General features: G+C 45.8%; 3 protein-coding genes across 7 annotated transcripts; 2 read left to right on the top strand and 1 right to left on the bottom strand.

The window, feature by feature from the left end:
* The first annotated feature begins 47 nt into the window (after window positions 1–47).
* Window positions 48–8253, top strand: zbed4 (zinc finger, BED-type containing 4). Of its 3 annotated transcripts, none has more exons than XM_069700267.1 (2): window positions 48–123; window positions 3607–8253. In XM_069700267.1, the coding sequence occupies exon 2, from the start codon at window positions 3800–3802 to the stop codon at window positions 7571–7573; it is 3774 nt and encodes a 1257-aa protein (XP_069556368.1). In that variant the 5' UTR covers window positions 48–123; window positions 3607–3799; the 3' UTR covers window positions 7574–8253. The 3 variants fall into 3 exon arrangements, with proteins under 3 accessions (XP_069556368.1, XP_069556366.1, XP_069556367.1); XM_069700265.1 differs by lacking the exon at window positions 48–123 and adding an exon at window positions 1369–1717; XM_069700266.1 differs by lacking the exon at window positions 48–123 and adding an exon at window positions 1748–1866.
* A 333-nt stretch (window positions 8254–8586) lies between these two features.
* Window positions 8587–12363, bottom strand: alg12 (ALG12 alpha-1,6-mannosyltransferase). Its single transcript, XM_069700281.1, has 9 exons — window positions 12167–12363; window positions 11241–11373; window positions 10890–11063; window positions 10560–10754; window positions 10314–10419; window positions 9952–10173; window positions 9503–9672; window positions 9178–9253; window positions 8587–9081 (listed from the first exon to the last, which is right to left on the bottom strand). The coding sequence occupies exons 1-9, from the start codon at window positions 12323–12325 to the stop codon at window positions 8847–8849; spliced, it is 1470 nt and encodes a 489-aa protein (XP_069556382.1). The 5' UTR covers window positions 12326–12363; the 3' UTR covers window positions 8587–8846.
* A 269-nt stretch (window positions 12364–12632) lies between these two features.
* Window positions 12633–17713, top strand: creld2 (cysteine-rich with EGF-like domains 2). Of its 3 annotated transcripts, XM_069700278.1 has the most exons (10): window positions 12637–13055; window positions 13316–13398; window positions 13679–13789; window positions 14519–14610; window positions 14802–14978; window positions 15120–15218; window positions 15338–15421; window positions 15845–15940; window positions 16901–17041; window positions 17328–17713. In XM_069700278.1, the coding sequence occupies exons 1-10, from the start codon at window positions 12903–12905 to the stop codon at window positions 17384–17386; spliced, it is 1095 nt and encodes a 364-aa protein (XP_069556379.1). In that variant the 5' UTR covers window positions 12637–12902; the 3' UTR covers window positions 17387–17713. The 3 variants fall into 3 exon arrangements, with proteins under 3 accessions (XP_069556378.1, XP_069556379.1, XP_069556380.1); XM_069700277.1 differs by having other exon boundaries at window positions 12633–13055; window positions 14802–15218; XM_069700279.1 differs by lacking the exon at window positions 15338–15421.
* The last annotated feature ends 1736 nt before the right edge of the window (window positions 17714–19449 follow it).

The raw sequence follows: 19449 nt of genomic DNA, 5'->3' as shown, positions 1-19449 counted from the left end.
CGGCGGCGGCGGCGGCGCTACGGACGGATCATCATCCCCCAGCAGCACAACAATGCGTTCACCAGACAACTCCCACCCGTGCGCACTCCTTTACGCGCGGTGACGCTGGAGGTCATGTTGGTGGTGAGTCGGAGATTTCACACAAAAGCTTCCTCTCCTCCTCCCCCCTCACACACACACACACGCACATCTGTCACACAATCAAACCCCGTTTGCCTTTTGTCGACCCCGAACAAAGCCTACGAATCGGTGTGAGTAAAAAAAACAACAACAACAACAAACTGAGACGGAGCGACCGGACGTGGAGTCTCCAACCTGTCTGTCGGTCATGTCCCGGGTTATTTTTGATGAAAGCCGTTTCCTCTCCCGTCACGGAGGACAGTTATAAGGCACTATTACTGCCCCACCCTCGGTTGCCGGCCTCGGACGGTGTCCTTCGGGTCAGGAAACCTCCTCGGTTCAGAGCGGTGTCGTGATTAATAATTTAAAAAATATATATTTTTTTAAAAATCTCATTTTTGTATGTTTGCGTTTGAATTCCAAGCTGTTGCTACGGACCGTGAACGCAACACACGCCAGAAGTCACGCGTTTCACGGATTCATGATGTTGTTAGTAACAAGTGTGCGTTGTGCTTTCCAGTCAAATTAGTTGGGCTATTATACATTTATTTGTCTTGTTGTTATTATTATTATTGTTGTTGTTATTATTAGGGAACTACCATATGCATTAATATTACTGTTGCATTAATGCGCACTGTGCTGCTGTAGTTATACAAGGTTGGTCTTATTATAAGTACTTTGTTTGATATCGGTTAGTTTAATCTGCAGTAATGCATCACATTTCATTAGATTATCATGTTTGTATTGTTTCTGTTCTGTAAAACCAACGTATCTCTTAAAAAAAAAAAAAAAACACTTAGAAAAACATTGAATATTACAGCGAATCCGAGTGGGTTTGAAAAATAGTTTATTCAGCTTAAAAAAAAAAAAGTAGGAAGAAATTTGATACCTATATAGAAACACCCCTAAAATAGTTTAAGAAAAAAAATTCCGAGTTCAAAATCGCCAAATTAAAATAAAACTCATCTTAAAAATAACTAGTCAGTAAAACTGGTTTAGAAAAAAAAAAAGGAAAAAAAAAAGTTGCATTAAATACAAAATGCAAATACCACAAACGCGTACGTGTATACGGTACTTGAGTAAATGTACTTAGTTATATCCCACCGATCATTACAATACAGGCTTAATTGGATGTTTATGGCGAAACGGGTTCACTAAGTTAACCATTAATATTACGCTCGTAACAGGTCCGTGAACGCATCATTTTAATACTAATTCGTCGATTCAAATTTTTTTTTTTTTTTTTTTAAATGAAATAAAAAAAAATAAAAATAAAAGTACAGCCCGGTGTTATGTAACTAAATACTGAAAACCTTTTCCACCCCTCCACCTCCCACCCTCCACCCTATACGAGAGACCCTGTGCCCGGTGACATCATTAAAACATGTTCCTTCCGTCCGTCGCTGTGTGGAGCTGCTCCGGCCGAACCGCCGCTCCGCAAACCAGGAGACAAAAGCAGCAGCAGCAGCAGCGAGCCCCCCTCCGGATCAATCAAATGTGTCATATTTAACCGTTTCGGAGCCGAAACACACACCCCCACCCCCTCCTCCACCCACCACCTCCTTCCTCCCGGTTGATCACGCCGACCCACCTCGCGGTAAGTACGCCGGGCTCGCGGTAGGCGACCGAAGAAGGGGGCTCGGCGCGGGGCCGGGGCGTCGTGTGTTTGTGTGTCTGAGAGAAGCGGGTCTCGACTCGGATCCCGCGGTGGTTCGCGTGTCGCCGCGGCCGGTTCTGCCTCGCCAGGTTAGCTGCTACCGTCCCGTGTGTGTGTGTGTGTGTGTGTGTGTGTGTGTGTGTGTGTGTGTGTGTGTGTGGGTGGCCTAGCTGGCAGCTAACCAGCTAGCAGGCGTAGTGTGGTCCGACATTTTTTTTTTTTTTCTTCTTCTTCTTTTCCTTTTACCTAACGCGTTTCTCGAGGCTGTCGTAACCCTAACGGGATAGTTGCGTTATGAATTACACCGCGAGGAATACGCGTACCCGACACATCCACGTGACAGAATTGTTGTTGTTGTTGTTTTTTTTTTAAACGTGTGTTTATTAGCCTTGTGGCTAACACAGTTAGCACCGAGATAGCCACCGTTGCTGTTTTACTGATGATGAAGCGTTGAACCGCCGGCGATGTTGATTTTTTTTTTTTTTTTTAATTTATTTTATTTATTAGATAAACAAAAAAACACGTCACGGTCTGCGTTTAGTCTTTTTTGTTTTTGTTTATTCCGGGTAAGCCGGTGTGTGGATATAACTCGGTGTGTAGATGAAGGTTAGCCACCGGTGGCTATTTTCTGCTGTCCTCTCGCATCTTCCTGGATAACACTTGAGCCAAACCCGGAACAACTGTCCGTCACTGCTCACTTAGGAAATCATTACTTCTTTCTGTCTGTTTTTGTTTGTTTGTTGTTGTTGTTCATTATGGAAACGAGATCATGCGTTATTATTCGGTTATACGTTTGTTTACGTTGGCAGCGGATTAAGATGAATTATTATTATTATTATTTTTTTTTTTTTTTATTGTGTTTATTGGACCGGTTATTAGAGATTACTACAAGTTGGACTGCTTTGCATTGGAGTCGTACTTGTTGTGTACATGGGCTGATGTGTGTCTAACGCGATCTCAACGCATTTCAAATAAATACCTTTATAGTTAAGAAGGGTTATATTTCCCCCTTGTGGGATTAATAAAGTAACTTATCTATCTTATATCAGTATTTGCCCTTTAGGTATTTTCGACATTTTGCACAACATGTTAGATCTTGATGGTTTTGGTCTATTGTGGTACTCTTATTTACTGAAAAACGAAAATATACAAAAGGGGGGAAAAGTAGTAAATGGTCTCAAAGCGCTTTAACATGGTTTTCCCATTCACACACTAATGAGACATGATTTTAGCTTCTTAAATATAAATATTTTCTGGTTTCTTTAGTCCTCAATGATAATAAACTGAAAATAAGACATTTTAGGCAGCACCCTGGGCTTTGGTAAACACTTTGACTTTTTTTTTTTATATATATATACATTTTCTGATGTAGCTAATCAATTAACCGAGGTAATAATCAACCAAGCAATGAAGAAAATCGTTATTTTTCGCAGCCTGAATCCATGTAGTCTTACTTGCATTATAACAAATCATTATTCTGATGTTTTATGATCGTGTCCAGTAAAATCCTCATATTATGACATGTATATACACACACACACATGCGTATAGCCTCTAAATGAGAAAGCGTAGCCTCACGGATCCCACCTTTTACAAATTCAACCATTTCCATGTGTATCACCACAAAGGTACTGGTGATAAAGTGAGTGTCATGAAACTTGAGTTTTACAGTATGTGCAGTAACTTAATTCCAGCACAAATGCTTGTTTAAAAAGTAGAAAATAAAAACGAGAGTAAAAAAAATCTACAGGATGCGTTGTGCTGTAGTAAAACAACTATTACCCGTTTTCTCAGAACACATTTGTCTGATCTGTTTTCCTTCTCCGTAGGTCGTGTGAAGGGAAGTGGGACTACTTCAGTCATAAATGGAGAGGAACGAGCAGGCACTGTGTGTCCCTGACAGCAACACGCACATCACCACACCTGCTTGAGAGCTGCCGTATCAATGACTACACCTGACAGGAGTGATTACGATTGACAACGCAGACCTGACTATTCTACTGAAACTCTTGGGCTGCTGCCATGGACGGGGAGGAAGAGGTTTCTCACATGAGTGAGAATATGATAAGTGAACCAAATGGCTGCGTAGAAAGTAAAAAAAGAGAGGCGAAAGGGACCTGCCTGAAAATCGAGGGGCAGGATGGCTACGTCTTCAAATCCTATAGCATTAAGCCTCACGAGACTGCGGATGCAAATTCACCTGCCTGTTCCTCGATAACACTGGATAAAGACTTCGGCCCTTGTTCCTATTTATCTTCTCAGGGTGATCTACAGCTGGAGTCGGACAAAGCAAGTAAGACCGACCCAGCTTCCCCCACTCTTTCAGACAACTGCCTAAACACTGATACCGAGGGAAATATAGAGGATGAAAATGGTAATGAATTTGGTGAACATGTTAAAGAGGAGCCTACGGATGCAAATGGGATGGAGGAGGAAATGCAGGACGATGAAAGGCTCGCATTTGGTAGCTCAATTGGCCCTTTTGTAACCAGAGATGGTGATGAGTATAGTAATCTGCTAAGTGGCTACACAAGCACCCTTTATGATGTTGCCATGGACGCTGTCACTCAAAGTCTTTTGTCGTCAATGAGGAGTCACACCAACCCGAGGAAAAAATCTCCAGCATGGAATCATTTCTGCATATCGCCGCGAGACAGTACCAAAGCAATCTGTTTATACTGCATGAAAGAGTTCAGTCGGGGCAAGAACGAAAAAGACCTCAGTACAAGTTGTTTAATGAGGCACGTACGAAGGGCTCACCCGACTGTGCTCTTACAAGAGGGAGCAGACGTGTCCTCAAATAATCTGACCAGCTCTTTTGCCTCATCCTTGATACCTCCCTCCCCGAACTCACCAAAAAACGGAGACTTGACAAATAGCGTCATCACTTCTGCCTCAAAGAACACTTCACCGTCCACCTCTTCAGCTGAAAACTCAGACCTGTCATCCAAAGAAGTGTTACCCAAAGTCGAACCAAAACTAGAACCGTACGCCAACGCTGACGCTGTCTGCAGCACGCTGGCATCCTCACATTCCAGTGAAAACATCCTCGAGGACGTGTCAGACGGAGGGCCCGAGCGCCTTCCGGGGACCCCAAAAAGCTCCAGTTCCCGTCGCAGGTCGGCCGTATGGAAACATTTCTACCTGTCGCCGGCTGACAATTCCAAAGCAGTATGTATCCATTGCATGAATGAATTCAGTAGGGGTAAAAATGGAAAGGATCTAGGGACGAGCTGTCTTATTCGTCACATGTGGAGGGCCCACAAAGAGGTTGTAATTGAGGAAAACGGGCTGGGAAATCACATTCCCCCACCCTATACAAACCCGCCCTCACTGCTGTCCCGCACACTGCTCCAGGATCCGCTGGAAGTTAAAAAAGAGTCCCCCCTTCCTCCATCCTCACCAGAAACCATATCGGGTGAACTGCCCCAAAGCATGGAGGAAAGCATGGACATTAAGGTGGAGCCTGACGACTTGATGCAACTCTCGGGTCAGGAGTCCTCCCTCAACTTCTTGTTCAAAGCTCAGGGGGAGGACGTACCCCTGACTTCCTCACCGCGCGACCTCTCCGAAGGCCCCAGCCTCAGTCAGGATCATTCAGTTTTCCAGCAAAACAAGAAGATCATGAAACGGGTGAAATCCGAAGTGTGGCACCATTTCATAGTGTCGCCAGTTGACCAGCTAAAAGCACTGTGCCGTTACTGTCCGTGTGTCATAAGTCGGGGGAAGCGGGGCGACTTTGGTACGAGCTGCCTTATGAGGCACCTTATGAGACGTCACCCGGATGTCCTCAAAAACCAAAAAAGCACAGACGACAAGGAACCCTCCCCCCACCCCTTCACCGGTCTCGCGGCGGCGGCGGACGCGGTTTCGGCCAAGGAAACCGCGAGCCCCGCCACCGAGAAAAAAACACAAACCCTGCCTGTTTTTAGTAAAAAGACGTCAAAACTGTGGAACCATTTCTCCATTTCACCCACCGACCCCACAAAGGTAGTTTGTTTGCACTGTAGCCGCACAATTAGCAGAGGCAAAAAGACTACAAACCTCGGCACGAGCTGCCTCTTCAGGCACATGCAGAGGTTCCACGGACATGTTCTTGAAAGTAACAATACTATCTCAGGTGATGTGCCGTCTGCTGAAATTCACGTGAAACAGGAGCTCATGGACACTGCCGTTTATGAAGCAGAGCAGAACCGCGAACGGTTTGATGAACACCACCCGGTTGCCAAAAAAATCACCAAACTCATCGCAGAAATGCTCGCACTGGATCTTCAGCCATCAGCCGTGGTGGAGAATGCTGGACTGAACAGACTGCTCGAGTACCTCCAGCCTCAGTATTCTCTACCACCTTCTTCTTACTTTACCAGCACTGCCATACCAGACATGTACGAAAGGGTGAAGGACGTCGTGCTGACCCACCTGAAAGAGGCCGAAGGCGGTGTGGTCCACTTCACTACAAGTATTTGGGTCAGTAGCCAGACGAGGGAATACCTGACCCTCACTGCCCACTGGGCAACGTACGAGTCGAGCGTCAGACCCCAAGGTCAAGACTTCCACTGTTCCGCTCTCCTAAGTGTCTCACAGATAGACTGTGATCAAGATATGCATGACATCCCAAAGCAGCTGGAGTACCTGTGGGATTCTTGGATCACCTCATCAGGACTGAAAAGGGGGTTCACTGTAACGGACAACTACACCATCAGAAACACCCTGGAGGACCACGGCCACGTCACCATGCAGTGTTTTGGACACACTATCGACCTCATCGTAAGCGAAGCCATAAAGAGCCAGAGAATGGTTCAGAACCTTCTGAGTATTGCACGGAAGATCTGTGAACGCGTGCACCGCTCGGCGAAGGCCAAGGAGAAGCTGGCCGAGCTCCAGAGGGTCCACCTGCTGCCGGAGAACCAGCTGATCCAGGACGTCCCTTCCAAATGGATGACGTCCTTTTTCATGCTGGATCGGCTGGTGGAGCAGAAGAACGCCATCGACGAGATGTCGATCGAGTGCAATTTCAGGGAAATAATCAGTTGCGACCAGTGGGAGGTGATGCTGTCCGTCTGCAATGCACTGAAACCTTTCGAAGTCGCCTGCAGGGAGATGAGCAACCGCACAGCCACGCTGGGCCAAGTGATACCGCTCATCCATATCCTCAACAGAAAGATAGACCTGCTGTTCGACGAGACCGTGGGCATCGACAACATGCTCAAGTCTCTGAAGGAAGCCCTGGTGAGCAAGATGGCTGCAACCCTGACCGACCCGCGGTACACCTGGGCCACCATGCTGGACCCGCGATACAAAACCTCGCTGTTCACGGAGGAAGAAGCCGAGCAGTTTAAACAAGATCTGATCCAGGAGCTGGACTTGTCCTCTACCTCAATAGAAGAAATTCCTCTTCTGCCCAACGGCTGCAGCGAGGCCCCCGTTTCATCCGACACCTCCCACTCCAACAAGGACAACCTCTGGTCCTTAATGACGGACATCAGACAAAAGATAAAACACGAGGAGAAGCCAAAGTCCTTGGAGCTGGCGGTGCTGGAGTACCTTGAGGAAGACATACTTGATCAAAGCTGTGACCCCCTCGACTATTGGAACCTGAAAAAGTTTCTGTGGCCCGATCTTGCCAAAGTAGCCGCCCGTTACGTGGGCTGCCCTCCCAGCATCGTCCCAGCGGAAACACTGTTCAGCACAGCGAGCGTCAACTGTGCCCTAAATCAACCCAGGCCTCTGCTGGACAACATGGAGGGTCTGCTGTTCCTCAAAGTCAACCTCCCTTTGATTTATTTTCAGTACTGATTCTCGTTATTGAGCATTCACTTGAAAACCCTTTAACAAGGACCAAGTTTCATAGCTGTGAAGTGGGGGGGTTTTCTGTCGGGCAAAATGTAAAATAGCAATTTATACACTGATTAATTCTCAATGCAAAGGCCAGATTGAGCTCTTATTGTATTCTGTGTACTACTGTTTAAAACACTTTGGAGCTGTTGTGATTAAAAGTCTCAGTCAGAAGTGTATCAGGGAGGGAGGGTTTTTTTTTTTTTTTAGCTGTAGGGGTCGGTGAAAAATGTGTTTGCTTGTAAATCGATGTTTTTTTTTTTTTTTTTCCTTTTCTTTTTGTTTTCTGTCTACTCTCTCCTTGTGCCTTATCCAAAACTACTTCAGGTCAAAAATGCTGTAAATATTGTTTAAAAAAAAAAAAAAAAAAAAAAACATTTGCGCAGATCATGTCAGGATGCTTTTTGGATCATTATGGGTTAAAAGTTAGATGCAGAGTTGTTGTTGTTGTTGTCTGAATGAAAACATGGCCCAAAAATAAATGCTGTGACTGAAAGATATTTTAAGTTAATGTTATTTAATTTTCATCGTGAATTTTGTGGCTCATGGTACTGTCATTTAGAAATAGACTTCTTTTTTTTTTTTTTACTAGCTGAAATGTTTTTAAAAAGATTGTGTATAATATTGCTGTATTTTCAGAATAAGGGGTGGGGGGGAGGGAGGAGGGGGCGTTTGTTTGGAATATACAATTTGTCTCTTAAGCACAATTTTAAGTTTATGTCCAGGGGATTAAATTATGGGTTTATTATTGAGTAAAAACAATGTACTGTAGATTTTTATATTGAATGACTTCTGAACCTAATTTGATAAATGTTTTATCATTGAGACTGGAAACATGCAAATGTTGTGGTCATTTGTAAATAAAGGTTTTCCTTATACAATTGTGCATTTTTTTTTTTTTTTTTATTTCTTATCAAATATAGATTTTTTTTTTATTGTCCAAAACATGGAGTGAACACATACAAGACTCCGGATGCTTTCAGTTCTAAAATGTATTTCCCACCGCTCACGGGGTTTCTTCCATCTTATCTTACAAAATATACGAATCCCGTCGAGGTGAAGAATAACGAACGTTTTCTCCTGGCGGAAAAGAAGCACGACGGCACTAATGCTCTGCTGACGTAGCAAACCCCAGCAGTTGTTTTGTGGTGGAATGTGATACTTCCATATTTTTGTGGTCACCTAAAAAAAAAAAATCAAAAAAAAAAAAATCCATTCCTTCAACAGATTCCTGTTAAAGTCTCCCTCTGGTCTTTCTTACCATCAGCACAGTTTTTCTCTCTAATCGCACGCTGATTGGAGGGAAGTGAAACGCGTTGAAGGCGATGTTCCTGTAACCCTCGATGAAGGCCAGAGGCTGGTGGGTGTCCCGGAGCAGCTGTATCGTGGTGGCGTTTGCCTCCATCAGTAGGTGGGAGTACCTTTTGATCTCGGGATTTGTGGGGCTTACGTCCTCTCGCTTGTCATATCTGTGGGGAAAAAGTTAAGTCCAACTGCTGCAAAAACTTTAATAATAATAATATTGGGTGCATTTTAAGTCTAATTTTGAAAAACAATACACCGACCTCCAGTTTCTGTTTTGTTCCAAGAAGCGCGAGACTCCAGTTTCAGCCGCAAAGGTGTCGATATGAACAAAGACATCTGAAAGTGAAAAAAAAAAAAGTAACAATGGGAGGACATTGCGCATGTACGGCACGTTTTCCACGACAATGACAGAACAGTATCATTAAAAATGTGTACATTGATAAACTAAAAGAAGAAAATGATCACATACTCTGAACATTACGGCTCACATTTTCAACACGGTTGAACGTATCAATGGCAGTGAAACTGATTCTATGACCGGGGGGAGCTCCCTGCGAATCCAAATGCGCCGTAAATGCTTCTAACCTGTTGTGGGCGGCAGCAGCTCGTGTAGTTCCTGCAGCCCTCGACCCCCCGGGTAGTTGTGGTGAGAAACGTAGAGACAAATGCTGGAGTACGCTGCATTCATCAACAGCTGGCCAACCACAACTACAGAGCCCAGTTTATACATCCAGGACTTCTGGTAGTTGCACAAACTAAAGCACACAAGAATATAAATAAAAAAAAAATTTAAAAAAAGATTAGGAACGTGAGCCAATGAAGTGGTTCATATTAAAAGAACTGCAACTTTCTAAAATTGTTCAAACTGGACAAACTAATACGTTTAAAAAAAAACAAATAATAATAGGTCCTAATGCTCAACTCAAGCAAGAAAAGTTTTAAAGTTAATCAGCTCGTCTTGTAGTGCTTATCTTTCGTCTAAAAGTCGTATTTGTCTGCGAAGCGGAAATATTGGGATTTGTGTTTGACCTTACATGAAAGAGCATCCTCGCGCGGCCACCAAACTGAGCACAGGGAACGTGTAGATGATGAAACGCATCTCCTTGTGAGGCAGCAGCGAGTAGACGAGAATGAAGCCGACGGCGGGCAGCAGCAGCGGCCTCATCCTCCTGTCCAGGAGTCCGAAGGGAACAAAGAGCAGCGTGCAGCCCAGAGCACGAGGCACGGCGGAGTAAAAGTACCAGAGGAAGGGAGAGGTTTACTGGGCAGGAGAGTTGAGGAGAACTCGGTGAGTGGGATCGGTGGACAAGAAAGGTTTGGATAAACAACGCGCACGCGATCTCAAATGGCTCCACGCAAGAGGGAGCGGAGCGTACCGCGAGTAAATAAAAAGGATATTCCCCAGTTGGAGCTTTTGTTCAGAATAGTGTTGTACCACAACACCCGACCCTCGGGCCACAGCAGCTTCCTCCAAAAGAAGGTGTCGACGGCCACCGTCAGAGCTGCAGCAGACAATGGAAATGAAAACCATCTCGATGCACAGGTCAGTTCAGGTGTTGTTGTTGTTGTTGTTTTTTTTGGGGGGGGGTTAATATTAGGCATGTATTATTTAGAGTATATACGCTGTACGTTCGCCACTAACCCAGTGACAAGATGCCAGCGGGAGCAGCGTAGCGGAAAAGTTGCAGCAGTCCCAGCTTCCTGCTCAGCAGCGATATCAGTAACATGAGGCCCGAGAAGATGCAGAGCTCTGACCGGAACACAACAATGACCAAAGCAGAGAGGCAGATGAACCGGCCATATTTCTGAGCCATCCAGGATGTGAACGCTACAAGAACTGGAGAGGGGAGGGGAGAGAAAAAAAAAAAAAAAAGATTTACTTTGTCGTCATCCCCCCCCCCCAACAGAGATTTAGGAAAAAGAACGTTTTAAATCCAGTGTTTTTGGATGGTAACGGTTATGACCGTCTCACCTATTGGAAATGCAAATACGTTAGGGAGCGTCCTGGTGCTGTAAAACATGAGATGAAACTGAGAAGCACAAGTCAGACAGAAAAGGCCCGCAACCGCGGAGCCAAACTGCCTCCTCGCCTCCGTCTGCATGTGCCACAGCGCACCGACCACGCACATTCCCAGGGAAGCTCGGACTGCAGAGAGCACACAACACATTGAAAAGGTCCGTTTGTACGGTTTACAGAAGAAGCACAAACGACTTTAACACGTCTGTGGTTTGGTGGGAGGGCGGGGGGGGGGGGAGGAGGGGGAAGGGGTGGGGGGGGGATAAAATACAAACGAGACGTTGGTATCTCTCGGATCGCTTGTACCTATAAGCTGAGCGTAGAACTTCGGGGCATCCAGCAGAGAGGACAGAAAAACAACGGGTGAGGAGAGCGCGGAGAGGAACAGCGGCCCGAGGAAAGTGCGCGGCACCACACCGGGGAACTCGAGGTGGTCGTACTGAAATGACAGGAGAGGCACCTTCGTTGGTTCTCCACAACCAAACCAGAACGTCGCGCGGAGAACTTTGTTTTTTTGTTGTTGTTTTTTATTAAAAAAAAAAAACAATCTGCAGATGAAGATCGCGCGATGGGACTGGACGCGCCGAAAGGACGGCAAAATGGATCTTAACGTGGGATGTCGGCGGTTTCCTCGGTTCTTTCGAAATCGTGAAAAATAACGAAAACTTCGGCGTATTTCAAGAGAACGAACGCGATGTGCACGATGCAGCAGCGCATTCATCAATATACACGTAGAACTTAATATCGACGGTTGTGCAAAAGTATAAATTGGTATGATTTGGAGCCGTCCAAATGAAATCAGCTCAAAGTTTGATTTGAAGTAACAAAATCGACCTTTTTCAACAAACATGGTGATCATTATTATGCATACATTTTTGAAAGAACGTTATATATTTTTTGTATTTATTTCTTCAGCAATGCAATCATTTAGCTTTTATTTAACAGACTGCCATCATTCAGCTGTAAAATAAAAAAAAAATTTTTTAAAATATTGCATTTGAATTTTACAAAGTTTAACATCCATTTACCCTCTTTATGTTTTTTTTGTTTTTTTTTAAGTGACTGTAATTTTAATATTTAAAAACGTGTCTCCTCTACAAATGATAAAACTATTAAAACGGTTGAACCTTTAGTTGTTTTTTTTACCACTGGATCTGTTACCACATGTTTGTTTTGCTCTCTCTGGTGCTGTGTCCAGTTATCTTAAAGTAGCATATGAAATGGCTGCTTACCTTGTCAAAGTTAAGTCTGTGATACAGAATGTCATGTGCCGCTTGTAAATTGAAGCTCTCTTCAACTTTAGTAAGCGGACAAATTAATAAATGCAAGAGAGCCACGGAAATTAATAAAGGCAGCAGCGGCGGCCCCAAAACATTCCCCTTTTCAGCCATGACAGCTGAAAGCTTTATTTCACGTCCGGTCGACGCCGGAAGTGAATGCTTCCGTATCGCTAAATTACCAACATCCTTGTACAAGTCGTGTGGTTGAGATTTCGTTTTTGATTCTAAACAAATATTTCATCCAAAAGGTAAAACAAAAATAATTTGATATAACTACGAGGCTTCTTGAATTTTCCACGTGCGGTTGGATTTTTTTTTTTATTTTTTATTTTTTTGGTCCCGCGCGTGGCGGCTTGTCATTGGGTTCGCATTTGATTGACGGGCGCTCACAGCCAATGATTACAAGCCACAATTCTACCAAGAGGCTGACGCGGAAAACTAGAACCGCATCGTTTCTTTCCTTTTTTTTTTTTTTTTTTTTTTTTCTCCTTCCCTCCAACCACCGGCATGTAAATACCAGTTTATTACGCTTTGCATAGATACGGCTACCTCTGATTTAATGTTAAGAATAGTTCAATTATAGACGTGTCCGAGCTGCGCTGCACTTTTAATATCAGCGGGGGGGGGGAAGCTTGCTTTGCGAGTGGCTGAAAGCGTGCGTCCTTGTTATGAAACCGGGTGTGAATTGATGGCCGAGATGCTGTCCACCGGTCCGGAGCCGCGGCTGCTGCGGATGTTGTCTTGCGCCACTCTCTTTGTACTTTTACAAGTCACCGACGCCAAGAAGGATTTAAAAAGCGCCTGTTCAACCTGCCAGCAAATCACTGACAACTTCAACAAGGTCAGAGAGCCCCCTTTTCTTTTTTTTTTCAAACCTTTTCCTTTGTTGTTGTTGTTGTTATTATTTTTTTCCCCTCCTCATCTTATTGACATGAATAACTACGTTGCCTTAACTACTTTAAATGCTCCTGGTGCCTCGAGTGTCTAATGCGGTGTCTTTTATTTATTATTTTTTTTTTTTTTCCCTGTTTCTTGTTGTACTTGTTATACTGTTGGTTATTTTTTGTAATTTTTTTTGTATTTTTTTGTATTTTTTTTTAGGGCTTTGAGAGAACAGCAAAGCAGAACTTTGGAGGAGGCAACACAGCCTGGGAGGAGAGGAAACTGTCAAAATACGAGACCAGGTGAGGGCAAACTACAGGTCACCAGAGCTGCAAGTTTTGCCTGGTCCTGTGGTACACATATTATTTTTTTATATAACAAAATAAAAAACCAAAATAAAACAGTTCGTGTGTGAATCCAAACCAACACCTGCAGAGATTGTTCAGGCACAACCTCAAAACCATCTTACTTTTTTGTTTGTTTGTTTTTGTTTGTTCCTTCTTTATCAGACAACTGCTGTTAGTTTATTTATTCCGCTTCCCTCTTAACTTCCTCCTCTCGCGTGTCCGTCGTGGTTCGCAGTGAGATCCGTCTGATGGAGATCGTGGAGGGACTGTGCGAGAGCAGCAGCTTCGAGTGCAACCGAATGGTGGAAGAGCACGAGGACACTTTCGAGACCTGGTGGTTCAAGAGGTGGGTGTTGGTTAATGCGACAACAACGACAAAAAACAACAACAAAAAACTGTCAGTGTCATCGCGATCCGGTGGTAATTTGGTTGGATTTAAAAGAGGTGCGATGTAACCAGCTATAATAGCTGGACCCGGCCCACAGCGTGACGTCACCGGTCACTGTAGAAAAGACACCGTTAGAAACAAATGGAACAATAAACGCAATAAGGGCTGAAACTCCGAGCAAAATAGAAGCTAAACAGGAGTTACACCGTCGGCGCGAATTGTTTGATGAAGGACTCGCAGAGTTTCTTCTAGACTGAAAAGTAAACAGCTGGTAACGTTATGCAGCGATAGCTTATAAAAGACAAGTAACCTCACCTTACTGTGTCAATATGTTATGGGGTTTTTTTTGTTTTGTTTGTTGATACGCGGTTACAACCAGTCCGTCCACTAACTGGGTCCACGCCATGTGGCTTTACAATCGAACGGTTTCGTCAAAGATTGGGCCAAACTGCTTGAAAACGAGAGACTCGCTATCGCCTCTTGAAAGCGCCGTTACGAGACGGGACCTTGCACGTCGCGCCTTTTTTTTTTTTTTTTTTTAAGATTCGTAACGGTACGGCACGACTTGGCGCACAAATGAAAAGGCCGAACGGGCGATTGGGAAACGGGACAAATATCAGTTAGAAGACGCACCCCGCTCGGCAAGGTGCGGTAACCCTGCGCTCTCCCTGTTCTGCTCCGCTCCAGGAAAACAAAGCATCCCGATCTGCACAGGTGGTTCTGCGTGGACGCCCTCGAAGTGTGCTGTCCAAAGGGGACATTTGGACTCGACTGCAATGGTGAGGAAAATCCTTCAATACACACCGGGGTGGGGGCGGGGTCACTTAAAGCCTGCACATTCGTTCCGTCTCTGGCAGATTATATAGCTAAAGAAAAATAAAAAAAAATAATAACACGCGACGTATTGTAAACGGTGAACCCCGAGAATAAGCGGAGCGTGACTTAAGTTTGTCTCCCCGCTTATTACAAGCGTGCGCCGGAGGCTCCGAGAGACCCTGTCACGGGAATGGACTGTGTGACGGCGACGGGACTCGCGGAGGGACCGGAGAGTGCAGCTGCGACCGCGCTTACCGAGGGGAGCTCTGCCTCGACTGCATCGACGGCTACTTCAGCGAAGAGAGGAACGACACCTTCTCCCTGTGCGCAGGTACGACGCGATCCCACGACGCCGCCGCCGCCGCCGCCGTCAAAAACTTCCCCGGAAGGAGCGAGGGAGGGCGGCGGCGGGCGGCGGGCTCGTCGTTCCTTTCCGTGATTCCGAGATCGAGCTTCCGCTTTCCTCCCGCAGAATGCCACCCTTCTTGCAAAACCTGCGCCGGAGCCACCGACCGGGACTGCGACGAGTGCAAAGAAGGCTGGGAGGAGGGTGGCCGGGACGCCTGCGTCGGTAAGAGGGCCCGGTAATCATCCCCCCCCACCCCCCCCCCACCCCTCCACCCCCTTTGTTACTTTGTGCGCGGACGGCGGCCTCTCTGTGACTGCGGGTCTGTCTTTGACGTGTTGCAGATGTGAACGAGTGCTCCGGAGAACCTTCTCCGTGTGAAGACGACCGATACTGCCTCAACATGGAGGGGTCCTACTCCTGCGAGGGTGAGGGGACACGCAGCGTCCTCGGGCGTCACTCCGTCACTCTTGTTTGCGCAACGTTTTTTTTTTTAGTCTGAACGTTTCAGAAATATCCAAGTTGCACCAGTGCATGTTTTTTTGTTTTTTTTTCCCAACGCCATTTGTAATAATAAATCGACGATTTTGAAAACTCGTGACCGTTAGGGCGATTGAGGTGTCGTAAAACGCGTCGTTTATATATTTGTTTTTACTTCCCCCCCCCGACGGCTGTCGAACAGGGGAATCATCTGATCGCTGCTTATTGAAAGAGTTTTCTGTGATATTTATCTAATATCTATTTATCTCTGCGTGTGTGTGTGTGTGTGTGTGTGTGTGTGTGTGTGTGTGTGTGTGTGTGTGTGTGTGTGTGTGTGTGTGTGTGTGTGTGTGTGTGTTCGTCCCTGGAAGCCTGTGACGAAGTGTGCTCCGGCTGCACCGGAGCCGGTCCCGACATGTGCCGGTCCTGCGCCGGCGGCTACCAAAACACAGAGGGCACCTGCACAGGTACGAAGTCAGTAATTCGCCATTCGCGCCCACGACGTACGGGGTCGGAAGACGTTTTGTTTCGGCTTTAGCAGTTTGAAATAAAACGACAAATGCTGCTTTTAAAAGTGCCGAGTCTCGGCTTTTATTTGAGCGGGTTTAACGGTCGGTCTGGGAGCAACTGTTTGACGACGGAGTGCCCGAAGTCGGGGGTTTAAAAAGTAATACGCGGTCTAATGAAGTCAAACAAAATTAGATTTCACGTTTTGTGCAAAATCCTTCGAGCGCGCAGACATCGGCAGTCGCGTCGTACCTCCCCTGCGGTCACCTCCGGCTTTACTTGCTGCGAGGTCTCTCTGCCTTTTCCCGGTGCCCAGCGGAGGGCCGTCGTCCCTTTTTGAACGTCGTCCAGTGTTTTCTGACGAATCTGGACACGGAGTGCTGCTGGAGTTCATCTGTTTTCACCCCGTTGCTTCTGTCAGCAGTGAAACCAATAGGTCATGAATAGATGCCAGAGTGCCAGTTGTATACATGCCAGAGCTATTCACACAGCACGTTCAGCAGACGAGGTTCCTTTTTATTTTGTTGTTGTTGTTGTTTTCTCCACATTTTTCATCATTTTGGCGGTTTGATCGGTGCACAGGATTTCATTTCGGACCCGGACGGGTGCAGCGCGGCGTCCCGCGGCCGCCACTTTACCCCTCGTACCGGCCAACGGCTCCCAACTCAAATCTCAATGGGCAAATCTCAACTCAACTCCTGAGCCACGCGTGAACTCTTTTGTGCGGAAACTCGCATTAAAAGGGACACACAAAAGACCAAAGTGTCCCAATTCCTTTTGATCCCTTGTACTTTTTTTTTGGGGGGGGGGGCGCTACACGATTTAAAAGGATCGCCTCGCGCCGCTATACGTCCGTTCTTGAATCGTTCGGGTGTTAACTTTGAATGGCGTGATCGGCGCTGCCGTCGTATGTCTTCCAGATGTGGACGAGTGTTCTCAGGCCGAGTCGGTGTGCACGAAGGAGCGCCAGGAGTGCGTCAACATGCCGGGCAGCTACGTGTGCACGTGCCCCGGTGGCTACGAGGAGCGGGACGGCGAGTGTGCCCAAACACCTCAGCAGGGTGAGGATCGCCGTTCGGTTTGAGGACCCGGCTCATTACGCAATCTGAAAACCTCCGGGAGGTCTCGGCGGGGATGTTCTCAAAGGAGCCGCAAATATCATGTTCAAATGAATGTCATTTTTCAAAATTTCTTCCTTTTGGATTGTAAACTTCGGCCGTCTGACCGTAACCAGTTGACGGCATTGTGTACGGGGGAATTTCCAATAATGTAATTGTTGTTAAAAAAAAAAAAACGAACAGGAGTTCACGTGTGAACATTTTCAAACATGACTTCCTTTGTCGTTAGATGAAGAAGAGGAGTCGGAAGCGTCCGAGACGACCACGAGTCCACACCGCGAGCTTTGATATCAAATCTTGCGCCCAGTTCGGAGGGAACTCTTGACATTTTGTGCCACCCGAAGGCCTTCGTGACAAACTGTCAGCTACATGCACTTAATGACCCAGCTGCACTCAGGACGGACCTCAGCCGTCAGGACGGAGTTTTTCCAGCCGCTATTCACGGATGAACGGACAGGAAAAAAAAAAAAAGAGACATTTAATGCTCTCGGTGCGCTGTTGCTGCCGCTTGTTGTTCCTCTGGTGTGCTCAAACTACCACTTGTCTTTGTTTGTTGTGTGGTTTTAAAACTCGAAGTGTTTCAATAAAGGCGAATTATGTTCAGTTTATCATTAAGGGGTCTGGTAAATGTGATATTTTCTTGTTCTTTCTCAGCATTTGTGTTTTTTTTTCCCGAGCAGCAAACGTGGAGTAGCGTTTCAGTGATCATCGATGGCCACAAGGTGGCACTGTAGCCTCATGAAACGTGGTGGACACTCAACAGTGAGTCTGTAAGATGAGAGCATTACTTAAATTGATCCAGGAGGGACTAGAAGGTGTGTCTCACTGCTTTTATTCAACCTACCCTCATAACTCCGAGTCATTTTTGATGCACAGCCACGTTGTGGTGGCTTATTATTACAATGATATTCTATATCTTTATCCCCCAGCATTCAACATCCTAAATGTCAAAAGGATTCTGTTGCACATTAATCCATAAATTTACTACGAGGCCTGACCTTCGCTGACATTTTTACTCTTTTAAAAGTCTGCAGCCCCGTCACCACTCTGGTGTTCAGGTGTTTCTTGGAAAGGGGCCCTTCCTCCGGCACCGCGTGGATCAAAGCATATTTTCCTAAACCAGGTCTCACCTTGCAATAAAGCTTCCTGGCTTCCTGTGGGATGATGTCAGCTGTTTTGACTCGACAGGCCTTCTGAAGGTGGAAGGAGCCGCCAGTTGATACCTGCCTGAGCTGGTAGTGAGGCGGTGAAGATGCAATAACAACACAGACACTCACCCAACCCCTCCACGTTTCACCCACGGACGTTAACTCCACTATGTGTGAAGGGTCTGTCAGGGGAAGATGGGCGAAGGCTCTTAAATGTACTGCAGTATACGTCTTTTTTTTTAAAGGCTGCCGTGGCTACACTGATAAATCTGAATACCCAAAATCTCTCAATTTTCTCAGAGTATCAAACTTTTTAAGACATCTTTATTAGCATGATTAAAGCAACAGTTTAATAGGACCACGAGGGAGATAAGCAGTGCCAAAGCAGCAAAAAAAAAAAAAAAAATGATGTCTTATCAATACCTCAAAGGAGAAAGCGTGTTTTTTTTTATGAGGGGTTAGGCAAGATGAGGGCTCAAATCAGAGAAACCAAGAGAGCGCATGAGTCAGCATCCTGACGAACACACGAGTCACTGTACCTGCTGCTGATGCCGCAACACCCATTTAGGTGAACGTAGCCCTTTCTGGATATACATTTGTTATGATGTTTCATCCCTCGGAAACAAGATACGTCCACACCACCGCAGTGGCAGAACAGCTCAAGCGGGAGAGTTTAGGGATCATGTCGCAGCAAGCTGATGCTGAGAGACTGGGCACCGTGAGTAATCGCTGTCGATTCACCTGCCTTTTATTTTTTTTATTTTTTTTTTATTACTCCCAGGGTTTACTCGCTACACGCCGAAGCAGTGCAGCAGCGGAGATGTTGTGATTCAGTCTGGAGGAATAAGTTCAATTACAGTGTCTTGTCTTATCAGCCTGAAGCACAAAGCGGGTCTGCGAAAGAGGGTTTCAGCTCATTTATCAAAAGGTGCGCGGTTTGGCCAGCTGTCGTCTTGGTGTCAGAATTTCTTGGCCCTTACAAATGAACCAAAACATAAAAGGAAAATTCCAGTATCTTTTAAGCTGGGTCTTATTCTAATGAGCATTGTATGGTTCACGCTGACTTTGCACTTAACCCCCAAGCACCCTTTGAAGTGGATCCTTTACGTGGAGGTATAGCAGCTAAACCCGGAAGGCCATTTAGTTGTTTTGTTTTTTTTTACTTTTGGTTAGACTCTGGGGAAAACTTTTCACGTGGTGAAT

The sequence above is a fragment of the Brachyistius frenatus genome, unplaced genomic scaffold (assembly GCF_029030835.1).
Source record: "Brachyistius frenatus isolate BFR_SWC_R1_liver_20210118 unplaced genomic scaffold, ASM2903083v1 Contig_33, whole genome shotgun sequence".
Classification (NCBI taxonomy): domain Eukaryota; kingdom Metazoa; phylum Chordata; class Actinopteri; family Embiotocidae; genus Brachyistius; species Brachyistius frenatus.
The sequence above is the reverse complement of the archived record's forward strand: the minus strand, read 5'-3'. Positions and strand labels throughout refer to the sequence as shown.

Bases quoted from the DNA above. Each gene is read 5' to 3' on its own strand.
- creld2 (XM_069700277.1), top strand. From the start codon at position 12,903: ATGGCCGAGATGCTGTCCACCGGTCCGGAGCCGCGGCTGCTGCGGATG. The intron at 13,399-13,678 runs GTGAGGGCAAAC...CGTGGTTCGCAG, and splicing joins CTGTCAAAATACGAGACCAG to TGAGATCCGTCTGATGGAGA. The intron at 15,941-16,900 runs GTACGAAGTCAG...TATGTCTTCCAG, and splicing joins CACAGAGGGCACCTGCACAG to ATGTGGACGAGTGTTCTCAG.
- alg12 (XM_069700281.1), bottom strand. From the start codon at position 12,325: ATGGCTGAAAAGGGGAATGTTTTGGGGCCGCCGCTGCTGCCTTTATTA. The intron at 10,755-10,889 runs GTGAGACGGTCA...TCCCCTCTCCAG, and splicing joins CGTATTTGCATTTCCAATAG to TTCTTGTAGCGTTCACATCC. The intron at 10,420-10,559 runs GTTAGTGGCGAA...TGTCTGCTGCAG, and splicing joins CGCTGGCATCTTGTCACTGG to CTCTGACGGTGGCCGTCGAC.
- zbed4 (XM_069700267.1), top strand. From the start codon at position 3,800: ATGGACGGGGAGGAAGAGGTTTCTCACATGAGTGAGAATATGATAAGT.